This window comes from Onychostoma macrolepis, chromosome 05 (genome assembly GCF_012432095.1).
Source record: "Onychostoma macrolepis isolate SWU-2019 chromosome 05, ASM1243209v1, whole genome shotgun sequence".
In the NCBI taxonomy this organism is placed as follows: Eukaryota; Metazoa; Chordata; class Actinopteri; order Cypriniformes; family Cyprinidae; genus Onychostoma; species Onychostoma macrolepis.
The window spans coordinates 22992270-23010900 of NC_081159.1; the positions used below are offsets into that span (position 1 = coordinate 22992270).

The 18631-nt window shown below is 41.0% G+C and overlaps 1 protein-coding gene across 1 annotated transcript; it reads left to right on the plus strand.

The window, feature by feature from the left end:
* The first annotated feature begins 232 nt into the window (after positions 1-232).
* Positions 233-18479, plus strand: LOC131540603 (cytochrome P450 1A1). The gene is given in 8 exon segments (XM_058775627.1): positions 233-452; positions 8417-9034; positions 9036-9266; positions 10570-10693; positions 11297-11386; positions 15437-15560; positions 15669-15755; positions 17578-18479. Coding segments are annotated over 7 exon segments (1539 nt in total). The 5' UTR covers positions 233-452; positions 8417-8434; the 3' UTR covers positions 17861-18479.
* The last annotated feature ends 152 nt before the right edge of the window (positions 18480-18631 follow it).

The window sequence follows — 18631 nt, forward strand, 5'->3', positions numbered from 1 at the left end:
TTACATGCAACGAACCCTAACTCTAAACTTAACCATATAGTAAGTACATGTAGTTAGTTAATATTACCCAGCCCTGCACAGCTGCCAGAATTGTTTCGTCACAGATATCAATCGATTCTGTTTGCTTTTTCCTCCTGGATTTGTAATAGCCATGTACAACTGTGAGCTTAGAAGTGTGGGCTTTGGGACACTGCCATCGTGTGGGAAAATAATATTTGTCTTATCAGTAGGGTTTTTTTATTTATTTATTTATTTTATCACATCTGCAAAGTTCATTCTTGCTTGTACTTCGATCATCTCGACGCCCCTCGTGTTCTGCTGTGCTTCTGTGTGATTAAACCTGTGGTTTGTGCGGTCATTGAGACGCGCTTTGCAGACATTTTTCAGCTGGTGAAACTTTTTTCTAAAGTATTTTATTGCGAACACGGGATCTGTCAACAGTGGTCTCAAAGGTAAGATATGCATAAGGCCTATTATTTTATTTAGTTTACCTATTTGACCTTTTCTGTTCGGTTCTATCTTCTGCATGCAGTCTATAGTATTATTAACGTAAACACTGTACATACAACAAAAAGCTATTGTAAAATTTTCATTTCCTTATATCATCTTCTTTAAAGGTGAAGTATGTAAGATTGACAGCTAGCGGTTGAAATGGGTACTGCAAAAACAAACGCACATTTCAGAGTAGAATTACTGGCTATAGCATTATTTTTCAGAGAAACAGCTATGTAAACATAACATGACATAGCATGACAGCAATACGCTGTGTTTTCCGACAACTGGAAGTGGGCAGGATCATAGCTCCAACCCTAATCAAACACACCTGATCCAGCTAATCAAGGTCTTCAGGATCACTAGAAACTTCCAAGCAGGTGTGATTTGGAGCTAAACTGTGCAGAGCTGTGGCCCCATAGACATAATATACGTAGACGCCTCGTTACATGCTGGAACGTAATCCAGCGTCGCCGCCATATTGGTTGGGTCTCCTCACTCTACGCTAGCACCGGAGTCAATGGAGAGCGAGCAATTTATGACCGTATTTTGTGCAGTTTACTGTTGCAATAACCCGCGCAGATACCAGATCGCGTGGGATTACCTTTCACAAGTAAGACTGAACAATTTTGATTATTTTACCATTTATAATATTATGTCATCGTTACTAACGTTACTGACGTGTAACATTATTACAGCAGGAACTGGTACTCTCTCATTATCTCTTGCTGTTTTTTTTTGTTTTTTTCTGTTCTTCAACTTTCAGAGTACTTGGGGAGCACATTGCAGAAACCCAATTCGGAATTGAGAACCATCATTTCATGCTTGTGTCATTTGTGGTCAGTGTTGCCTGCAGGTGTACGGCTGGACGCACTGTGCGTACCACGAGCGCTCAGACTGACCTGTGATTTGTCCCGCAAACATTTATACAGTAGATTGCAGCCGTATTTCTGTCGACAGAACCAGCCATGCCATTAATAATTAATCAGTCTTTTGCATGCCAAAGTCCATTTCTGCTTATAAACGGGTCAGGTTAGACTACCACAATTAATTTGTTGCCTATTTTACAAATGGGAATACAACGAAAGTCATGACAATGTTTTGCATTCAAGCTACCCGTAAAATTTATAGTGAAAAGTTCTTTAAAATCATCTGGAATGCAATAAAGTAATTTTTACAGCTGTTTTTAAAGCATTTTGCAGCATGGATTAAAAAATAGGCTAATAAATAATTCACATATCATGCAGACAAAATTACGTTGCAGAAAATCCTTTAAATGTTAAGAAATTAAGAGCAGAGCAACGTAAAAATCAGGCTTTTATGCTTTTCCTTATTTTTATATTTTAGACGGTGATGAAAAATGACTCGCCATCTCCTCATTGGACGTGCCTTTAGAGAGAAATGCATCTTTACGGATTACATAATGAAAGAGTTTTTGTTTTCGATTTGAATTATTTCGTTTTAAAGTAGTAATTTAAAGCTTTCTATAGATATATTTATTTGTGACTCAATTCGTTGAGTTTCGGTTCATCATTGTGAAGCGCTCCTATTCAAGACGAGACGGCAAGCGCATCTGTTCCCCTTCAATTCGGTCACTCTACATTGCTATGGGAAATACCTTTTCCTCGAATACTACTGAAGCCTTATTGAATCACGCCAGTAAAACTGGCCAATGACGTTCAAGCCCGCGAAATATGAGCGGGATCCCACTCTATATAAGGCAGTGCTTGTACATCATCCATTCAGAATTTTTTCCTTCAGCAAGAAGCCTATCAAGAAATCTTCTACTCACCGTGATCTACACTCTGCAGCGGACACGCCTTTTCTTCCCCTGCTGTGTTCCGGTGAGCTTCGGACGGATAAAGATGACCTCTCGCGATTGCCTCTCCTGCGTAGAGCCAATCGAACCCTCTGATGGCCACGAATCGTGCGTCTTCTGCCTGGGTCGCGCCCACGCAGAGGCAGCGCTTGGGGGGTCGGACTGCCCCCACTGCGGAGATATGAGTCTCCGGACTCTCAGGCTCCGTGTGGCCATCGTCCAAGGCGATGAACTCGCCCATCTAGCTCTGCCGCGCTCTTCCTCTGCAGCCTCTTTTGAGCCAAGGAGTAAGGTGCCGCGAGGATCAGCGCAGCGCACGGGAAGACCATTCGCCCCTCCTACTGCTGTTCGGTGCGAGCATGAGCCGGCGGTGAGACCAAGACAGCCGTGGCCGAAGCGCCGCCAGGGCTCGAAGGGCCAGAAGCCCCGTCCTGGCAGAGACGGCAGGCCACCGGCTCCGGGATCAAAGCCGCGTTCCTGATGCTGTCTCTCGGAGGAGGAAAGCTGCACTCAGCGCCGAAGACGAGCCACTCAGAAAGTCTGCTCGCTCCGCTGTGTGTGCTCACCACGCCCCCCTGCCTGTTGCGGGCGGCAAGAACGATTGTCATGTTTGTGTTTTGACTGTTCCACAGTGCAGTGCAATAAAGTAAAAAAAAAAATACAAAAATCACCTCAATATCAGGGCAATTTTCCTCCTCTCACTCCCCTCTCCCACATCACTCACTCTCACACTTGTGTGGTATTAAACTCCCCGCCCCCCAACGGCGAGTTATCCCTCACGGTGTGCAGTCCGCCTCGCCTGCTGTCACAGTTCACAGAAGCGTGGCAAGGACTGCCAGGGGTATCGGAGTGGGTTATGAAATCAATAAAGAACGGCTACACGCTTCAGTTCTTTCGCAGACCGCCCCGTTTCAACGGTGTGTTAATGTCCACTGTGCCGGAGCAGAATGTCTCAGTTCTGCGAGAGAAAATACACAAACTTCTCGCAAAGCGCGCGGTAGAGGCAGTGCCTCTCACAGACCGCGAGAGCGGCTTCTACAGTCGTTATTTTCTGGTGCCAAAGAAAGACGGCGGACTCCGCCCAATCTTGGACCTGAGGCCGCTGAATCGCGCGCTTTCAAATCGCTCGTTCAAAATGATTACGCTGAGACAAATCCTCTCACATATCAGACTGGGAGATTGGTTTATCTCAGTGGATTTAAAGGATGCTTATTTTCACATTCAGGTAGCCCCCCGACACAGGCGCTTCCTGAGATTTGCATTCGAAGGGATAGCGTACCAATTCACGGTCCTGCCCTTCGGCTTATGTCTGGCCCCTCGTACGTTTACGAAATGCATGGATGCTGCTCTCTCTCCTCTGAAGCAGAGCGGAATGCGCATCCTGAACTATCTCGACGACTGGCTAGTGTTAGCCCAATCAGAGAGCGCGCTGCTCAGCGACAAACTCAGCCTCCTCGCTCATGTTCAGAGTTTAGGACTGACTGTAAATATGCAAAAGAGCATGCTGATACCGAGCCAGAACATCTCCTTTTTAGGAGCGGAGCTGGACTCAATCAATATGCGAGCGCGTCTGTCAGAGGAGCGCTGACAAAAAATTATCAGTTCTCTTGCAGTCTTCAAATTAGGGCGTTCTCCCCCGCTGAAATGCTTTCGGAGGACCCTCGGCCAGATGGCTGCTGCCTCGACAGTGTGCAATCTAGGGCTCCTACATATGCGTCCGCTTCAGCTCTGGTTAAAGAGCCGGGTGCCACAGAACGCATGGCGCACAGGCACCTTGTGCATCAAAGTGACGTGCAACTGTTTGCATACACTGAACCCTTGGCGCGATATGACTCTGTATCGCCGGGGTGTTCGTATTGATCAAGTGATCAGGAGAAAGAATGTTACGACAGATGCATCGAGCACGGGCTGGGGAGCCGTATGCGATGGCAGACCAGCCTTCGGGACGTGGTCGGAAACGGAGAAGTCATGGCACATAAACTGTCTGGAGCTCCGTGCTGTTCACCTAGCGCTCGAGTGCTTTCTTCCAGACATTCTTCAACGTCACGTTCTCATCAGGACGGTCAGCATGACAGTGGTGGCGTTTATAAATCACCAAGGCGGTGTGAACTCCCCACCACTGCTGCAACTGGCGAGAGACCTCCTTCTGTGGGCAGATCGACACCTCCTCTCCATCCGGGCAGTACATGTCCCCGGACGCCTGAACTACGGCGCGGATTTACTGTCGAGGGGCGGGATAATCCACGGGGAGTGGAGATTACACCCTCTGACAGTCAATATGATTTGGAGTGTATTCGGCAGGGCGGAGGTGGATCTCTTCGCATTAGCGGAGAACACTCACTGCCCGCTGTCTTATTCACTGACACACTCTCCCCTGGGAGTGGATGCACTAGCTCACAGCTGGCCGAAAGTACGCAAGTATGCCTTTCCTCCAGTGAAGCTTCTGCCTCGCGTGCTTTGCAAAATCAGAGAGGAAAAGGAATCTGTTCTGTTAGTAGCACCGAAATGGCCCAATCAGCCGTGGTTCCCAGAACTGGTGGAGATGCTGGTAGCCCCCCCATGGATTATCCCACTGAAGAGAGACCTCCTCTCTCAAGCACAAGGAACGATTTGGCACCCAAATCCAGAGTCATGGAGCCTTCATGTCTGGCCGCTCGACGGAGCTTGCCAGTAACAGACGCACTTCCTCAGCGGGTGTTGAACACTATCTCTGAGGCTAGGGCTCCTTCCACGAGATGTCTTTACGCACATAAATGGAGAGTTTTTTCAAGTTGGTGCGTATCGCGGGGCGAAGACCCAATCAGCTGTCCAATACCAATAATCCTTGCCTTCCTTCAAGAACGATTTGATAGTGGTCGTATGCCATCCACATTGAAAGTGTATGTGGCCGCTATAACAGCCTTTCACGCGCACGTCGGAAATCGCCCGATCGGCAGAAATGACCTGATCATACGATTTTTAAAAGGAGCAAGAAGGCTGAACCCTCCTCGCCCTTCTACTCTACCCACTTGGGACTTGGCGCTTGTGCTTGACGCTCTCACGGGACCCCCGTTCGAGCCCATACAATCAGCTGAGCTTGCGAGCGCTCTCTCTCAAGACAGCGCTCCTGCTCGCGCTGGTCTCTGTTAAGCGAGTTGGAGACCTGCAGGCGCTTTCAACTGACGACTCATGTATTGAATTCGGACCAGGTGATTAGATTAGATTAGATTAGATTCAACTTTATTGTCATTACACAAGTACAGGTACAGGGCAACGAAATGCAGTTTAGGTCTAACCAGAAGTGCAATAGTAGCAAGTGCAGTATATACAATGGTTGAATAAGTGCAGGACAAGGATATGTACTGAATATATGTATAAATATATATAGAAAGATGGTTATTAATATAAACAGAATTTACAGGTGAATATGTATAGTGAATAAATATACAGAAATTTACAGGTGAATATGTATAGTGAATAAATATACAGAATTTACAGGTGAATATGTATAGTGAATAAATATACAGATGGCTATTACTATAAGCAGAATTTACAGGTGATATGTACTATCAATATAATATATATACAGATGACTATTACTATAAACAAGGTGTAAAAGTGCAGTGGAAGTGATTGCGTATTACAATTAGACATACGGTGCAAAATGTTAATGTAAGCATTGATAATGTAACAACAGTCGGCAGTGCAAATGAGCATAGTCCAATTTAGGTATGGTAGTGCAAGATACAAAAGTAAACAGTTGTTACTGTAATAAAAATTTACATTCAGTAGTGCAAATAAGGCAGATGTGAGGTAGGAGAGAAGAGTTAATAATATATGAGGGAGTGGATCAACGGGGGTTAGAGTTCAGTAAAGAGACAGCTCTGGGGAAGAAACTGTTCTTTAGTCTGCTGGTCCTGGTCCGGAGGCTCACGGACTGCTGGTCCTGGTCCGGATTGCAGACTCACCTTGAAGCCTAGAAAAGGTTATGTGCCTAAAGTGCTTTCGACTCCATTTAAAGCGCAGGTCATAACACTATCTGCTTTCCGCCCCGAAACACCGGCCGGGACGGAGCCGCTTAATACACTCCTGCTGTGCCCTGTACGCGCGGTGCGTACTTATATCGAGCGCTCTAGACAGTTCAGACTCTCGGAGCAGCTATTTGTATGTTTTGGTGGACGTACAAAAGGATTGCCTGTGTCCAAGCAAAGGCTGTCACACTGGATCGTCGACGCAATTGCTTTGGCTTACAGCTCTAAGGGCGTGGAATGTCCTATAGGGGTTCGGGCCCACTCAACCCGCGGACTCGCGGCCTCATGGGCCTTTCGCTAGGTTTTATAACCTAGATGTGTCATCGCTTGCCTCGCATGTGCTGTCAGTGCACGCACCTACTCAATCTCAGCTATGATCTGAGATGTGTATCAAAGTGGTTTCGACTAGGTCGTATACACCCTGTATTAATGCACCACCAATTCAGTGCTGTCCCCGTCAGTTATCACAGTGTTATGGTATAGTTCACCACGTCTTTTAGGACATCATAACATGGTTTCATTAAAATTAAACAATTACAATTAATCTATATGTGAAAGCGCCGAAGCCGCCGCCATCTCACTTTCTCTGTTTCACCGGAGTTAACTCCGCCCCTGGTGTGACGCGGCAGCAAGACCCCCCCTGACTTTTACATGGTTTCGACTAGGTCCTGTAGACCTGAGCTGTGCTTACGAAGAGCGCCAATATCATTGCCGCTCTCATTACGACTCTGGATGTGAAACTTGACATACTTGTCGAACCAGGCTCCATCGCTGTGACACGGCGGGATTTTATACGTTCCCATAGCAATGTAGAGGACTGAATTGAAGGGGAACGCTCTCGATTACTAACGTAACCTCAGTTCCCAAGCGAGGAGCGAGACATTGCTGTTATTGCCGTGTCACAGAGCTCAGGATCTTAGAATGCCAAGTTGCTTCAGTCAAAGATTCTGAATGGATGATGTACAAGCACTGCCTTATATAGAGTGGGATCCCGCTCATATTTCGCGCGCTTGAACGTCATTGGCCAGTTTTACTGGCGTGATTCAATAAGGCTTCAGTAGTATTCGAGGAAAAGGTATTTCCCATAGCAATGTCTCGTTCCCTCATTTCGGGGAACCGAGGTTATGTTAGTAACCGAGAGCGTTTTCCTATTTATTTTAATAAAAGCACAAGGTTTTGTTGATATTGTGAATGCACACAAATAAAAGTAGACCCTTTACAGTTCAGAATGATGTATTACTCTTACCTTTATGAGCAAACATTATGGCGTATTTTAAGTTGTTTCCACTATTATTTTAAGTTCTTTTCACGTGTGTGTGTGTGTGTGTGTTTGAGTGTGTGCGTGAGAGAGAGAGAGAGAGAGAGAGAGAAATAAATTCAAATAAACAATCAAACTTGTTTCTTTATTAAAATATAAAATTCGTTCATTTATACATATATCAATATGCCGTAGTCTACCATGTCTTTGTTAAAGAGCATAATACAAAGTCTTTTAACATGAAAGCACGTATTTTTCAATGTGTGACAGCGTCCTGTATCATAACTAAATCTCTGCCGTTAACCAAACCGTGTGAAAATCCGGTAAAAATTCGGGGAGTTATGATTATTGTAATTGGGGATACACATTCCTCAGTAGAAATAAATGCAGGAGGGGCGCATTGGAGACCCATCCAAGATGGCGGCCGCGCTGTACGTCAGCTCCAATAGGCAGCGTCAGTCTATGAGGCGTCTACGTATATTATATCTATGTGTGGCCCTCCAGGAATTGAGTTTGAGACCACTGATATAGATTAAAGGTGCAGCATGTAATATTGCCCGCTAGTGGTTAAAATGGGTACTGCAATTCCGGCCTGGAATCTGCCCGAAACCCACATTTCAGAGTAGAATTACTGGGGGCTATAGCATTATTTTTCAGAGAAACAGCTATGTAAACATAACATGTTTCCTAAATATCTACAAACATATTATGTTATTTTTTTGGCTTTAGAAGAGTCAAAAAATTACATACAGCACCTTTAAAGCTATTTAGAGATTGAGAGTTTAGAACAGAATTGTGTAATAATCTTTAAATAACAGTTATTTCAATATATCACAGTCATTTGGAGTGGCCGCCATGTATCTTGAGGAGATTTCTCATACAGCTGGAGTGACTTTGGTCCTCTGTGTCTTTGCTGTGCTTTTGCTGGCTCTCCATGGTCGACGGAGAGAACCGGGCTGCTCCTTGCCCCCAGGTCCCACTCCTTGGCCGCTAGTGGGAAATCTTTTCCAGATGGGGGAAGAGATCCATTTGTCTTTAACAAACCTGAGGGTTCAGTATGGAGATGTGATCCAGATAAAAATGGGTTCTCTTGTGGTGGTCGTTTTGAGTGGCTATTCTACCATCAAGGAGGCTTTGGTACGTCAAGGACAGGCGTTTGCTGGACGCCCTGACTTCTTTACCTTCTCTGCAGTTGCTAATGGCACCAGTATGACGTTTAGTGAGAAGTATGGAGAAGCTTGGGTGCTTCACAAAAAGATCTGCAGAAACGCCCTAAAGACCTTCTCCCAAGCTGAGTCCCGAGACTCAAACGCTTCTTGTCTTTTGGAGGAATGTATCTGTGCAGAGGCCGTGGATATGGTGGAGGCTCTGAAGAAACAAGGAGATGAGGTTGGAGATTCAGGGCTCAACCCAGTTAAGTTGCTAGTGACCTCGGTTGCCAATGTGGTTTGCACATTAGCATCTCTGCTTTGGGAAGCGGTATGCCCATGACGATAAAGAGTTCCTCACCATCGTCAACACCAATAATGAAGTGCTGCGCCTCTTTGCTGCAGGGAATCTGGCAGACATTTTCCCCATCTTCCGTTACCTGCCCAGTCCGTCTCTGCGAAAGCTGCTCCAGTACATTGACAGAATGAACAACTTCATGGAGCGCAACATCACTGAACATCTCATCACCTTTGATAGGGTAATATTGTTAAAATAAACTGATGAGAAGAAAAATGCATTCCAGAAGTCTTAACATACAGTATCCATTTCAGATGATTAACTTAAATCATCTATTTCAGATGATTAACTGCTAGATTCATGTTTATAAATTTATATTTATAATTTATTGTAATATATTACAATAAATTATAATATAATTATATAACTATATTATAAATATATATATATATATATATATATATATATATACACATACATGTATGTGTGTGTATATTATTATTATTATTACAATAAATTATAAATGAAGATACTTCTTTTTATATAAGTCTCTTTCTGCTCACCGAGCCTGAATTTATTTGACCCAAAGTACAGCAAGAACAGTCAAATGTGGAAATATTTTTACTATTTAAATGACCTGATTTCAATTTGAATATATTTTAGAATGTAATTTATTCCTGTGATTTCAAAGCTGAATTTTTAGCAGCATTACTCCAGTCACATGATCCTTCAGAAATCATTATAATATTCTGATTTGGTGCTCAAAAAAATGTTTGTTGAAAACAGCTGAGTAGAATTTTTTCAGGTTACTTTGATGAATAGAAAGTTAAGAAGAACAGTATTTACCTGAAATAGAAATCTTGTAACATAAATGTCTTTATCACCCCACCCCTCCCACCCCCCTACTGCTTTTGCTGTATTTTGGATCAAATAAGTGCAGGCTTGGTGAGCAGAAGAGAATTCTTCAAAGATAAGCTAATTTGTCTCAATGATCAAAGACTGGGCATATATATATATATATATATATATATATATATATATATATAATGAATGAACAATATATGTATACTACTGTTCAAATATTTGGGATTGGTCGAATCTTTAATGTTTTTGAAATAAATAATTTTCATTATTTATTAAAAATGCATTCAGATCATTAAAAAGCATATCTATTTAAAATATATATTTTTGCATATTAATGTACTTTACTGCTGAATAAAAGTATTAATTTCTTTATTGACAACAAACTTTTGAACAGTATGCTATCATGGTATTTTTTACACATTGTGGTCAGTAACTCAGTAACAATTTCATCCAAAATATACTCCCTTCCTGTGAAGTGCGTTTCAGTTTATACAAACTAAAATATTTACACGCATAGTTGAATTTGATGTAAACAGCCTTGGGGAAAGTACACTTGTATACTGTGCATTGCCAGGAACAAGCTGGATGTAGATGTGATATAAAAATGAGTATAGGACCACAGTTTATTTATGCACATTTTAAACATTTTGCAAGTCTCATTCTCCCATGTTTTTGTGCAGAACTGTATCCGGGACATCACTGATGCCCTAATAGCAATGTGTGAAGACAGGCAGGAGGACAAGGAAACAGCTGTTCTCAGCAACTCGCAGATCATCCACAGTGTCGTTGACATCTTCGGAGCTGGTAAGAGACCCACAGTCAAGAGAATGAATGTGCATAACATTGTACTTTTAAATGGTTTTCTCTCTACATGTCCTGAATTATGAGCATGTGTGAATGGATCTAGAAGCATATTACATTAGGTAATAATTCATAAACTGTGTCGACGTGTTTCATAGGACTTTGAGACGCTGCCAGACATAATCACATACCTTCCAGGGCTGCAGTCCTCCTCTGTGAGAGGTTATTGTGCTATTAGCTTTGCTTGTTAAAAGCATGCATTTACTTCCAGAGCCAGATTGTTTTCTTGGCTGTGTTGTTGTCACAGAGGAAGCACTTCAGACTGATCAGACCTAGAGTTCTTCTGAGAATTTGCTTTAAATGTATGTTTTTCTGTCTGCTCTTGGCTCATTCTATTCATTCCTGGTTCAGTTTATGCATCTTGGTAGTTCTAGTTCATTAAAGAATGTTTAACAAGCACCCATTCTTTTAGCCTGAGAATGTTGTGGTTTTTCACCACACACCACATCTTCTGCCGTTTTGGTTGCCCACTTGCTAATTGTGATGCATGTCTTGAGGCTGCTTACAGATTTTGATCATAACCGATGCTTTTTTTTTTTCTCATAGGTTTTGACACTGTCATCACCGGTTTGCAGTGGAGCCTTTTATACCTGATCAAGTTTCCAGACATCCAGGCTAAAATCCTCCAGGAGATAGGTGAAGTCTCAAAAGGGCCAATCAAAACAACACTGTGTTTACTCGAAAACAAAACAAAACAATTTCTCATCGTGCATGTCCCTTTCTTTAGCTGTGCTGCAGCATCCTGGGGAAATTAAATCTGCATTAGCTGTGGTTTGTGATTTTTAGTGAGACAGACACAAGAAACCAAAAATAATACACAATTCGATCCACAAATTTGGACACAGAACTTAATAGATGTAAGATTGATAATAAAGGAAGTAAATGTTTAATTTAGTCTTTTGGGAAATCAGGAACTTGCCATAAACAGGAAATTATTTTGTGAAATAAAATATTATCTACAGGGTTATTAAGTTGCAACCAGAGACATCTGAAAGAAATGTAATAAGATGAACTGCATACTAAGGCCCGGCGCCAGGATGTTATGGCTGGGGGCATTTCAATCCCATGGGCGCCACTTCTTACATGCGCAATGACAAAACAGACACGGGCGCTAGCGCGCACACATAAAAAAGTTAATAGTTTTTTAAAGTAAAGTTTTAAAGATATGTTTTAAACGTTTGCTGCATGAATTAAAAATAACTTTTATAAAATTGCATTTTTTAGAAAAAGAAAAAAAAAGGTAGGCAGGCTAAGGCCAAGTCACATTTTATTATTACACTCATGAATAGCCTAATGTAAAATGCTGGTAAATAAAGCTAAATGTTTACTTACATTATAAATACAGATAAACATTTCTAAAAGCTTTTTAGTTGTTCTCACTTGATGATAAATCCTTTAAATTTAACTGTATTCAGAAAACTAATGAAAAATAGAAGGCTATAAGTAGCTAGTTAAACTAATCCTTTAAATTTTAAGTTATTCAGGACAGAGCAACATACATATCAGAAAATATACACAGCTATACAATTAAAGGACAAAGTTTTACATATGCCATTATAATTTGTGTTTTATTTTATATATTGTATACAATTATAAAATAAAACGCAAATTATAATCAGGCCTGTTTTAGGCTTTTCCATTTTTTTATATTTTAGACGGTGTCACGGTGATGAGAAAAATGACTCGCCATGTCCTCATTGTACATGCTTTTAGAGAGAAATGCATCTTTACGGATTACATAATGTAGCGCCCTCTTCAGGTATTAGGTGAATCCACCTGTTTGAACCGTTGACGCTATAACCCGGATTCTTTTTGATTGTGTCTCTCGACGTGATTTTACTTAAAATCAAACGGTGATTCTGCTTGTTATACTACCACTTACAAAGTGCAACTCTGATCTCGGTAAACTACTTTCCACGAATATTAACTACCTCTCAATACATTGGAGTGACCACACTATGTAGCAGAAATACACAGATTTATTCTGAAGAAGACAAACAGAAGGAATCAAAGATGAATCAAAACCTGTTCTCTCAGCTTATAACTAAACTTTTACCTTCAAACACAGTGCTAGATTGACTCTTCTCACCCCCTCAACAACCCACTTCAAGGGTTAAACTTTTACACAAATATCAAAATAGAGGTTTTCACTGAAACACTCTTCCAAATGAAACTTCAGCTCTTTCCCTTGAGAAGTACAAATTTGTCTCCAACCAGTGTAAACCAATATATCAGTATCCTTTGGAAAACTAAAATATAAATACAGTATGTAAAGAACTTTAGATTTAGTTAGAAATACAAATGTAACCCTGAGTACTGATGTACTCTCTAGCAATCACAGAGTATCGAACCACAATATTGTTCAGAAATAGAAAAATAGCTTAATGTGGGCCCACCACACGAACACACGCACACTCAAACACACGCACACAGCACAAACCCATGTTGCAGGCCTGAAACGTCGCTTGAGTGCGTTGAGGCCGAGAGAAACGTAAAATGGCCGCTTCGCTCTTCAGGAGCACGAATAAACCAAACAAAATGTACCTGAATGCACTTCAAGGATCCCGTCGCCCGTCAGATCAGTCCACGTGAGGCTGTGGTCAGTCGCCGAGCTCCGTGACGCTCCCGCGATGCCAGAGGAACCCCTAACCCCTTGGCGATTAGGAGCGCTATCTGGATTTCCTCTATGCACCTAACTCTTTCACAGGCGCTAATTTTGATGATAAACCTGATTTAAGTTTATAAACCTCACCAGCAATCCACGTTAGTCCCGTTTACTGCAATGGCGATCAAGCGTTAAAACAGCATTTCTTCCGAATCGCGTCGAGTTGACTTCTTAGTGATGTCGTGTTGACTTCACAACAGAATAATATACTGATTAGCACTCAAACGATACAGTTCTGACTACGTTATTCACAAATAAAGTGACACATTTTCTGTTCTCATGCCGACAACATCACTTACGCACCCTTTTTTTCCGTCTTCTCCTCTCTTGACTGACAACCTGGCTAACCAATCACAGTTGCCTGTCTTGACATTAGGCGGGATTAAGTCAACTCTTTAAACAATAACCTTAAATCAAACACAACTTGTTGACACAGACATGTCTGAACAGGTACATTTCTTTAAACAGAAACACTTTAGCCACAAGGGAAAATAGTAAATAAATGTCAATATTAACAAATTAACCCAGGGTTACAATAATGAAAGGGTTTTTACTATCGATTTGAATTATTTCGTTTTAAAATGGTAATTTAAAGCTTTCTATAGATATATGTATCACATCTGTGAGTCAGTTTCGCTGAGTTTCGGTTCATCATTGTGAAGCGCTCCTGTTCAAGACCGGCAGAAAGCGCATCCTCTGTTTTCCTATTTTGTTGATATTGTGAATGCACACAAATAAAAGTAGACCCTTTAAAGCTCCGAATGATGTATTTCTCTTACCATAATGAGCAAAAATTACGGTGTAGGCCTGTTGTAAGTTGTTTCTAAATGCAAGTGATCGTGCTGGTGCCTCCATGTCCTGCAGCGCCCGCTTCAGCTTACACTCTCCACACAAACTGTTCGATATGCGTCTAACAGCGCACATTTATATAGATTAAACATTTAAACTAACATTGGGATATGCTTGAACTGTTTTATATCTAAAGATTTTATTTTAGGCAACTCGTGATGATTTTATACGGCTAAATTAATCAAACACAGGCTGATTAACTCACTGCTGCCACTGGCTGCTTGGTCCTTGCTTAAAAAAAATGCATTTAACGAACAAAAAATGCTCCATTCGTTTTTCTAAATTAACTTTATAAAAAAACAAAAACAACAACAACAAAAAAAAATCACAAAAATCATTCCATACATACAAAACTGAACTATTTTAATAACAGTAGCTAGTCTGTTTTGGGAGAAGGGGAATACGGGCTCAGGTAATTCTGATAAGTGCGTGCCCACGGAAGAAATTAATTCGCCCCTGATTGCATTAATATAACTAGAATTTTTACAAGAGTTTGTTACCATTTTAAAGCACGACATGAAATACGGTGAGTCTGGTAAATCGTGAATTAGAGGTCATCAGAGCTCGCGCAGCCAGATGACAGTAATCAGTGTCTGCTCGAACCGCTCTTACTGTGGCCTACTTTGATGAAACACGCTGATCGATCTGCGCAAATCAAAATGCATCATATGCGCTCAGACGGTGCGCATATGCTCCTCAAAATAATTATCTATTCCCGATCTAAATTAAAGTTGGTTAAGAAAACTTTTCTTTTCAGATTAAATATACTAGATCAAATTTGCAGTTTGCAAGCTAAAGTTTACAAGCTTGCATACTTTTTGTCCTAAAATGAAGTCTCTTTTGCAGTGGGTGGGTGGCATCTTGTAAATAAATTGCAAGGGTCAACTACACATCTACACACAAAGAGCCCATATTTCTGTACACAGTGGCCTTCATTCCCTCAGGGTTTAGTTCGCTCGGTTCTCACATGATTGGCCACAGTAATGCCAGACTGCCTCTGGAATCGAAACCAATGAGGTCTGTCATGGGAGCATCCTGCATTTTCTTTTAAAGAAATCTTCAAGTGCTAAACAATTTATGAGGTCCAAAATAATACTGGCAAATTCAGTTTATATGGTCTTTCTTCATCTTCTGTTCTGGTCATTTATTATTTGTTGCATGTGCTTTCCTAGAAAGCCAGGTTGGTGTGAACAGGTTACCACAGTTTAAAGACAAGCCAAACATGCCGTACACAGAAGCTTTCATATATGAAGTGTTTCGTCATGCATCCTACATGCCTTTCACCATACCTCACTGGTGAGTCCATGTTTCTATCTTTATGTTAATGGTATCACTATAACCATAGGACTGCATTGATAAACAGATACCCACATTCCTCTTTTTGTTTTCCATCATGTTATCTAGCACAACTGATAACGTTACACTAAATGGATACTTCATTCCCAAAGACACATGTGTGTTCATCAACCAATATCAAGTCAATCATGACATGTAAGTATCAAGCCACATTCTATTTTATATTTGTAAGATTCTCTCATTATTTATATATATATATATATATATATATATATATATATATATATATATATATTATATGTATAATATAATATATATTAGTGCTGTCAACGATTAATTGCGATTAATCGCATCCCAAATTAAAAGTTTTTGTTTATATAATATACAGACATAGTCAGAATTGTTGGTACCCTTGGTAAATATGATCAAAGAAGGCTGTGAAAATAAATGTGCATTGTTAATCCTTTTGCTCTTTTATTTTTAAAAAATCACAAAAATCTAAGCTTTCATTGGAAAATAAGAATTTAAAATGGGGGGGGGATATCATTATGAAATAAATGTTTTTTTTTCTCAAATACATGTTCGACACAATTACTGGTACCCCTAGAAATTCTTAGGAGTAAAATATATCTGAAGTATATTCCCATTACTATTCACAATTTTGAGCACTCCAGGGTGATTATGAACATGAAATTATCCAGCCATGACTCCCTGTTTCACAGAAATATAAATAGGAGGGAAAACAAAGCCCAAATTCCAAATAAATCACCCATCACTATGAGAAAAACCAAAGAATATATTTCTGATGTGCAGCAAAAGATAATTGAGCTTCACAAATTAGTGAAGTGGCTTTAAGAAAAGAGCTAGAGCAGTGAAAATTCCCATTTCCACCATCAGGGCAGTAATTAAGAATTTCCAATCAAAATAAAATGTTACGAAACTGCCTGGAAGAGGACGTGTGTCTATATCGTCCTAATGCACAGTGAGGAGAGTTTGAGTGGCTAAAGACTCTCCAAGGACCACAGCTGGAGAATTGCAGAAAAAGGTTGAGTTTCGAGGTCAGAAAACCTTTAAAACAATGATCAAATAGCACCTACATCACCACGTTGTTTCCATGTATGTATTTATATTCATATAATCGATATATATAAATATTTAAAATGTATAACCTTAACATATTTTTCTTAAATATATACGTGCATGTGTGTGTATTTATATATACTGTGACGAGCCGGTTGCCTCCTCCCTTATTGTTATCACCACCCCGTCCCTTATTCGCCGCCCTTCACCAGGCTCCCGACGGGAGTGGGTGTGAGAGGAGGGGCGTGGAAACAGCGAGGGCTGGCGGCGTGTGATGAGGCGCACCTGAATCGAATGGAGCCTCATCAACGCCGCTGTTTAAATGCTAAGCGCGCATTCATTCTCTCCTCGAGAGACCGGTCTCTTCCCCCGTGCATGCACGCTGGTGTCCTCGTGGGTCCAGGAAGGGAGTGTAGAGGGACTTCCGCGCCACCGGAGACGTGAGCTGCCGAACCCGCGGTCCGGACGAAAGCCGCACCCGTATTACGGCCGTCGGGCCAGGATGCCGGGCCGTACAAGTCCTGCCAAAGGCCGAGGACAAAGAGGAAGAGCCGACGCTCGCGCCCCGGACCAGAGCGGGAGCGCGTGCGGTCGCCGGACTCCGCCCCTTACCTGGACCCTCCCTTCCAGAACAACTGCCCTCCTTCACAAGCCCCGCAGCACGACGAGGACACCAGACCCCCTGTTTATTTTGGACCCTTTTTCCCCCTTGGACACTTTATTTTATTATTTCTGTTGAATAAATGCCTCTCCGAGGCCTGACGCCACACCCACTGTGTCTGTCGTTGGCTCCTCCCGTCACAATACATAATAAATATACACAGTACACACATGTAAACAAAAACTTTTATTTTGGATGCAATTAAGTGTGATTTATATATTATTATAATTTTTTTCAATAATATTTATTTGATTTTTGTCTTTATTTACTAAAAAGGGATATTTGGGGTGATGCTGAGGCTTTCCGGCCTGAACGTTTCATCACCTTGTCTGGCCATCTAAATAAAAAGCTGACTGAGAAGGTAATGATATTTGGCATTGGAATACGCCGTTGCCTCGGTGACAGCTTTGCCCGTCTGGAGATGTTTGTCTTCTTAACCACCCTGCTGCACCAGCTGCACATAGAGAATGTTCCAGGGCAGGAGCTTGACCTGAGCTCTACCTTTTCCCTCACCATGAAGCCCAGGCCCTTCCAGATAAAAATCTCAACTCGTAACTAAGCTATTATATTTCAGATATTATATGTACACCAAATGGACCTACAATGCACCTCACAATGATTGCTAAAATCGCAAAACAAAGCTGATGTTGGGCATCACTGAACTGCTAAGCTAATTAACCACATTAATTAATTAATTAACCACATTAATTCAGCTCAACTGTAACTTGAATATTTGCTATTGCACATAATTGTGTAATCTAAGCATGTCCATGCATTATTTGTGATAATACATGATAGCTAAGCATCTAAGTTACTGTTTGTACTTTTAGCACAAACAGTAAAGCTTTTGAAAAGCTGCTTTGTGTTAAACTGAATCAGAATTAATGGTAGTGATGATTTTGCATTAATGAACAAATATTTTTTAATAATTAATCAAATGTAATTCAGTTTAATATTATCAATTTGCTATAAAATATTATAGTTTCAAATTATATTTACTGTGAAGTTGTCAAGTCTATCATATTACTGAACTCTGTTAACCATCTTATTTTTATAGGACAAAATTTTTATATACCACTTGTTTCATTTTTCAAGTTTGTGAAGAGAGCGGACTGTTTCAGATCTGTTTGTTTCTTACAATAAAGCATAAGCTGGTATTGATGAAGTAACATTCAAAAGTTTTGGGTTTTAAAATAAATGTATTATTTTTATTTAGCAATAATGCATTAGATTGATGAAAAGGGACAGTAAAGATTTGTAGATTGTAAGAAAAAAAAAAACTATTTCAAATAAATGTAACCGTTTTTAACATTGGTAATAATAAAAATGT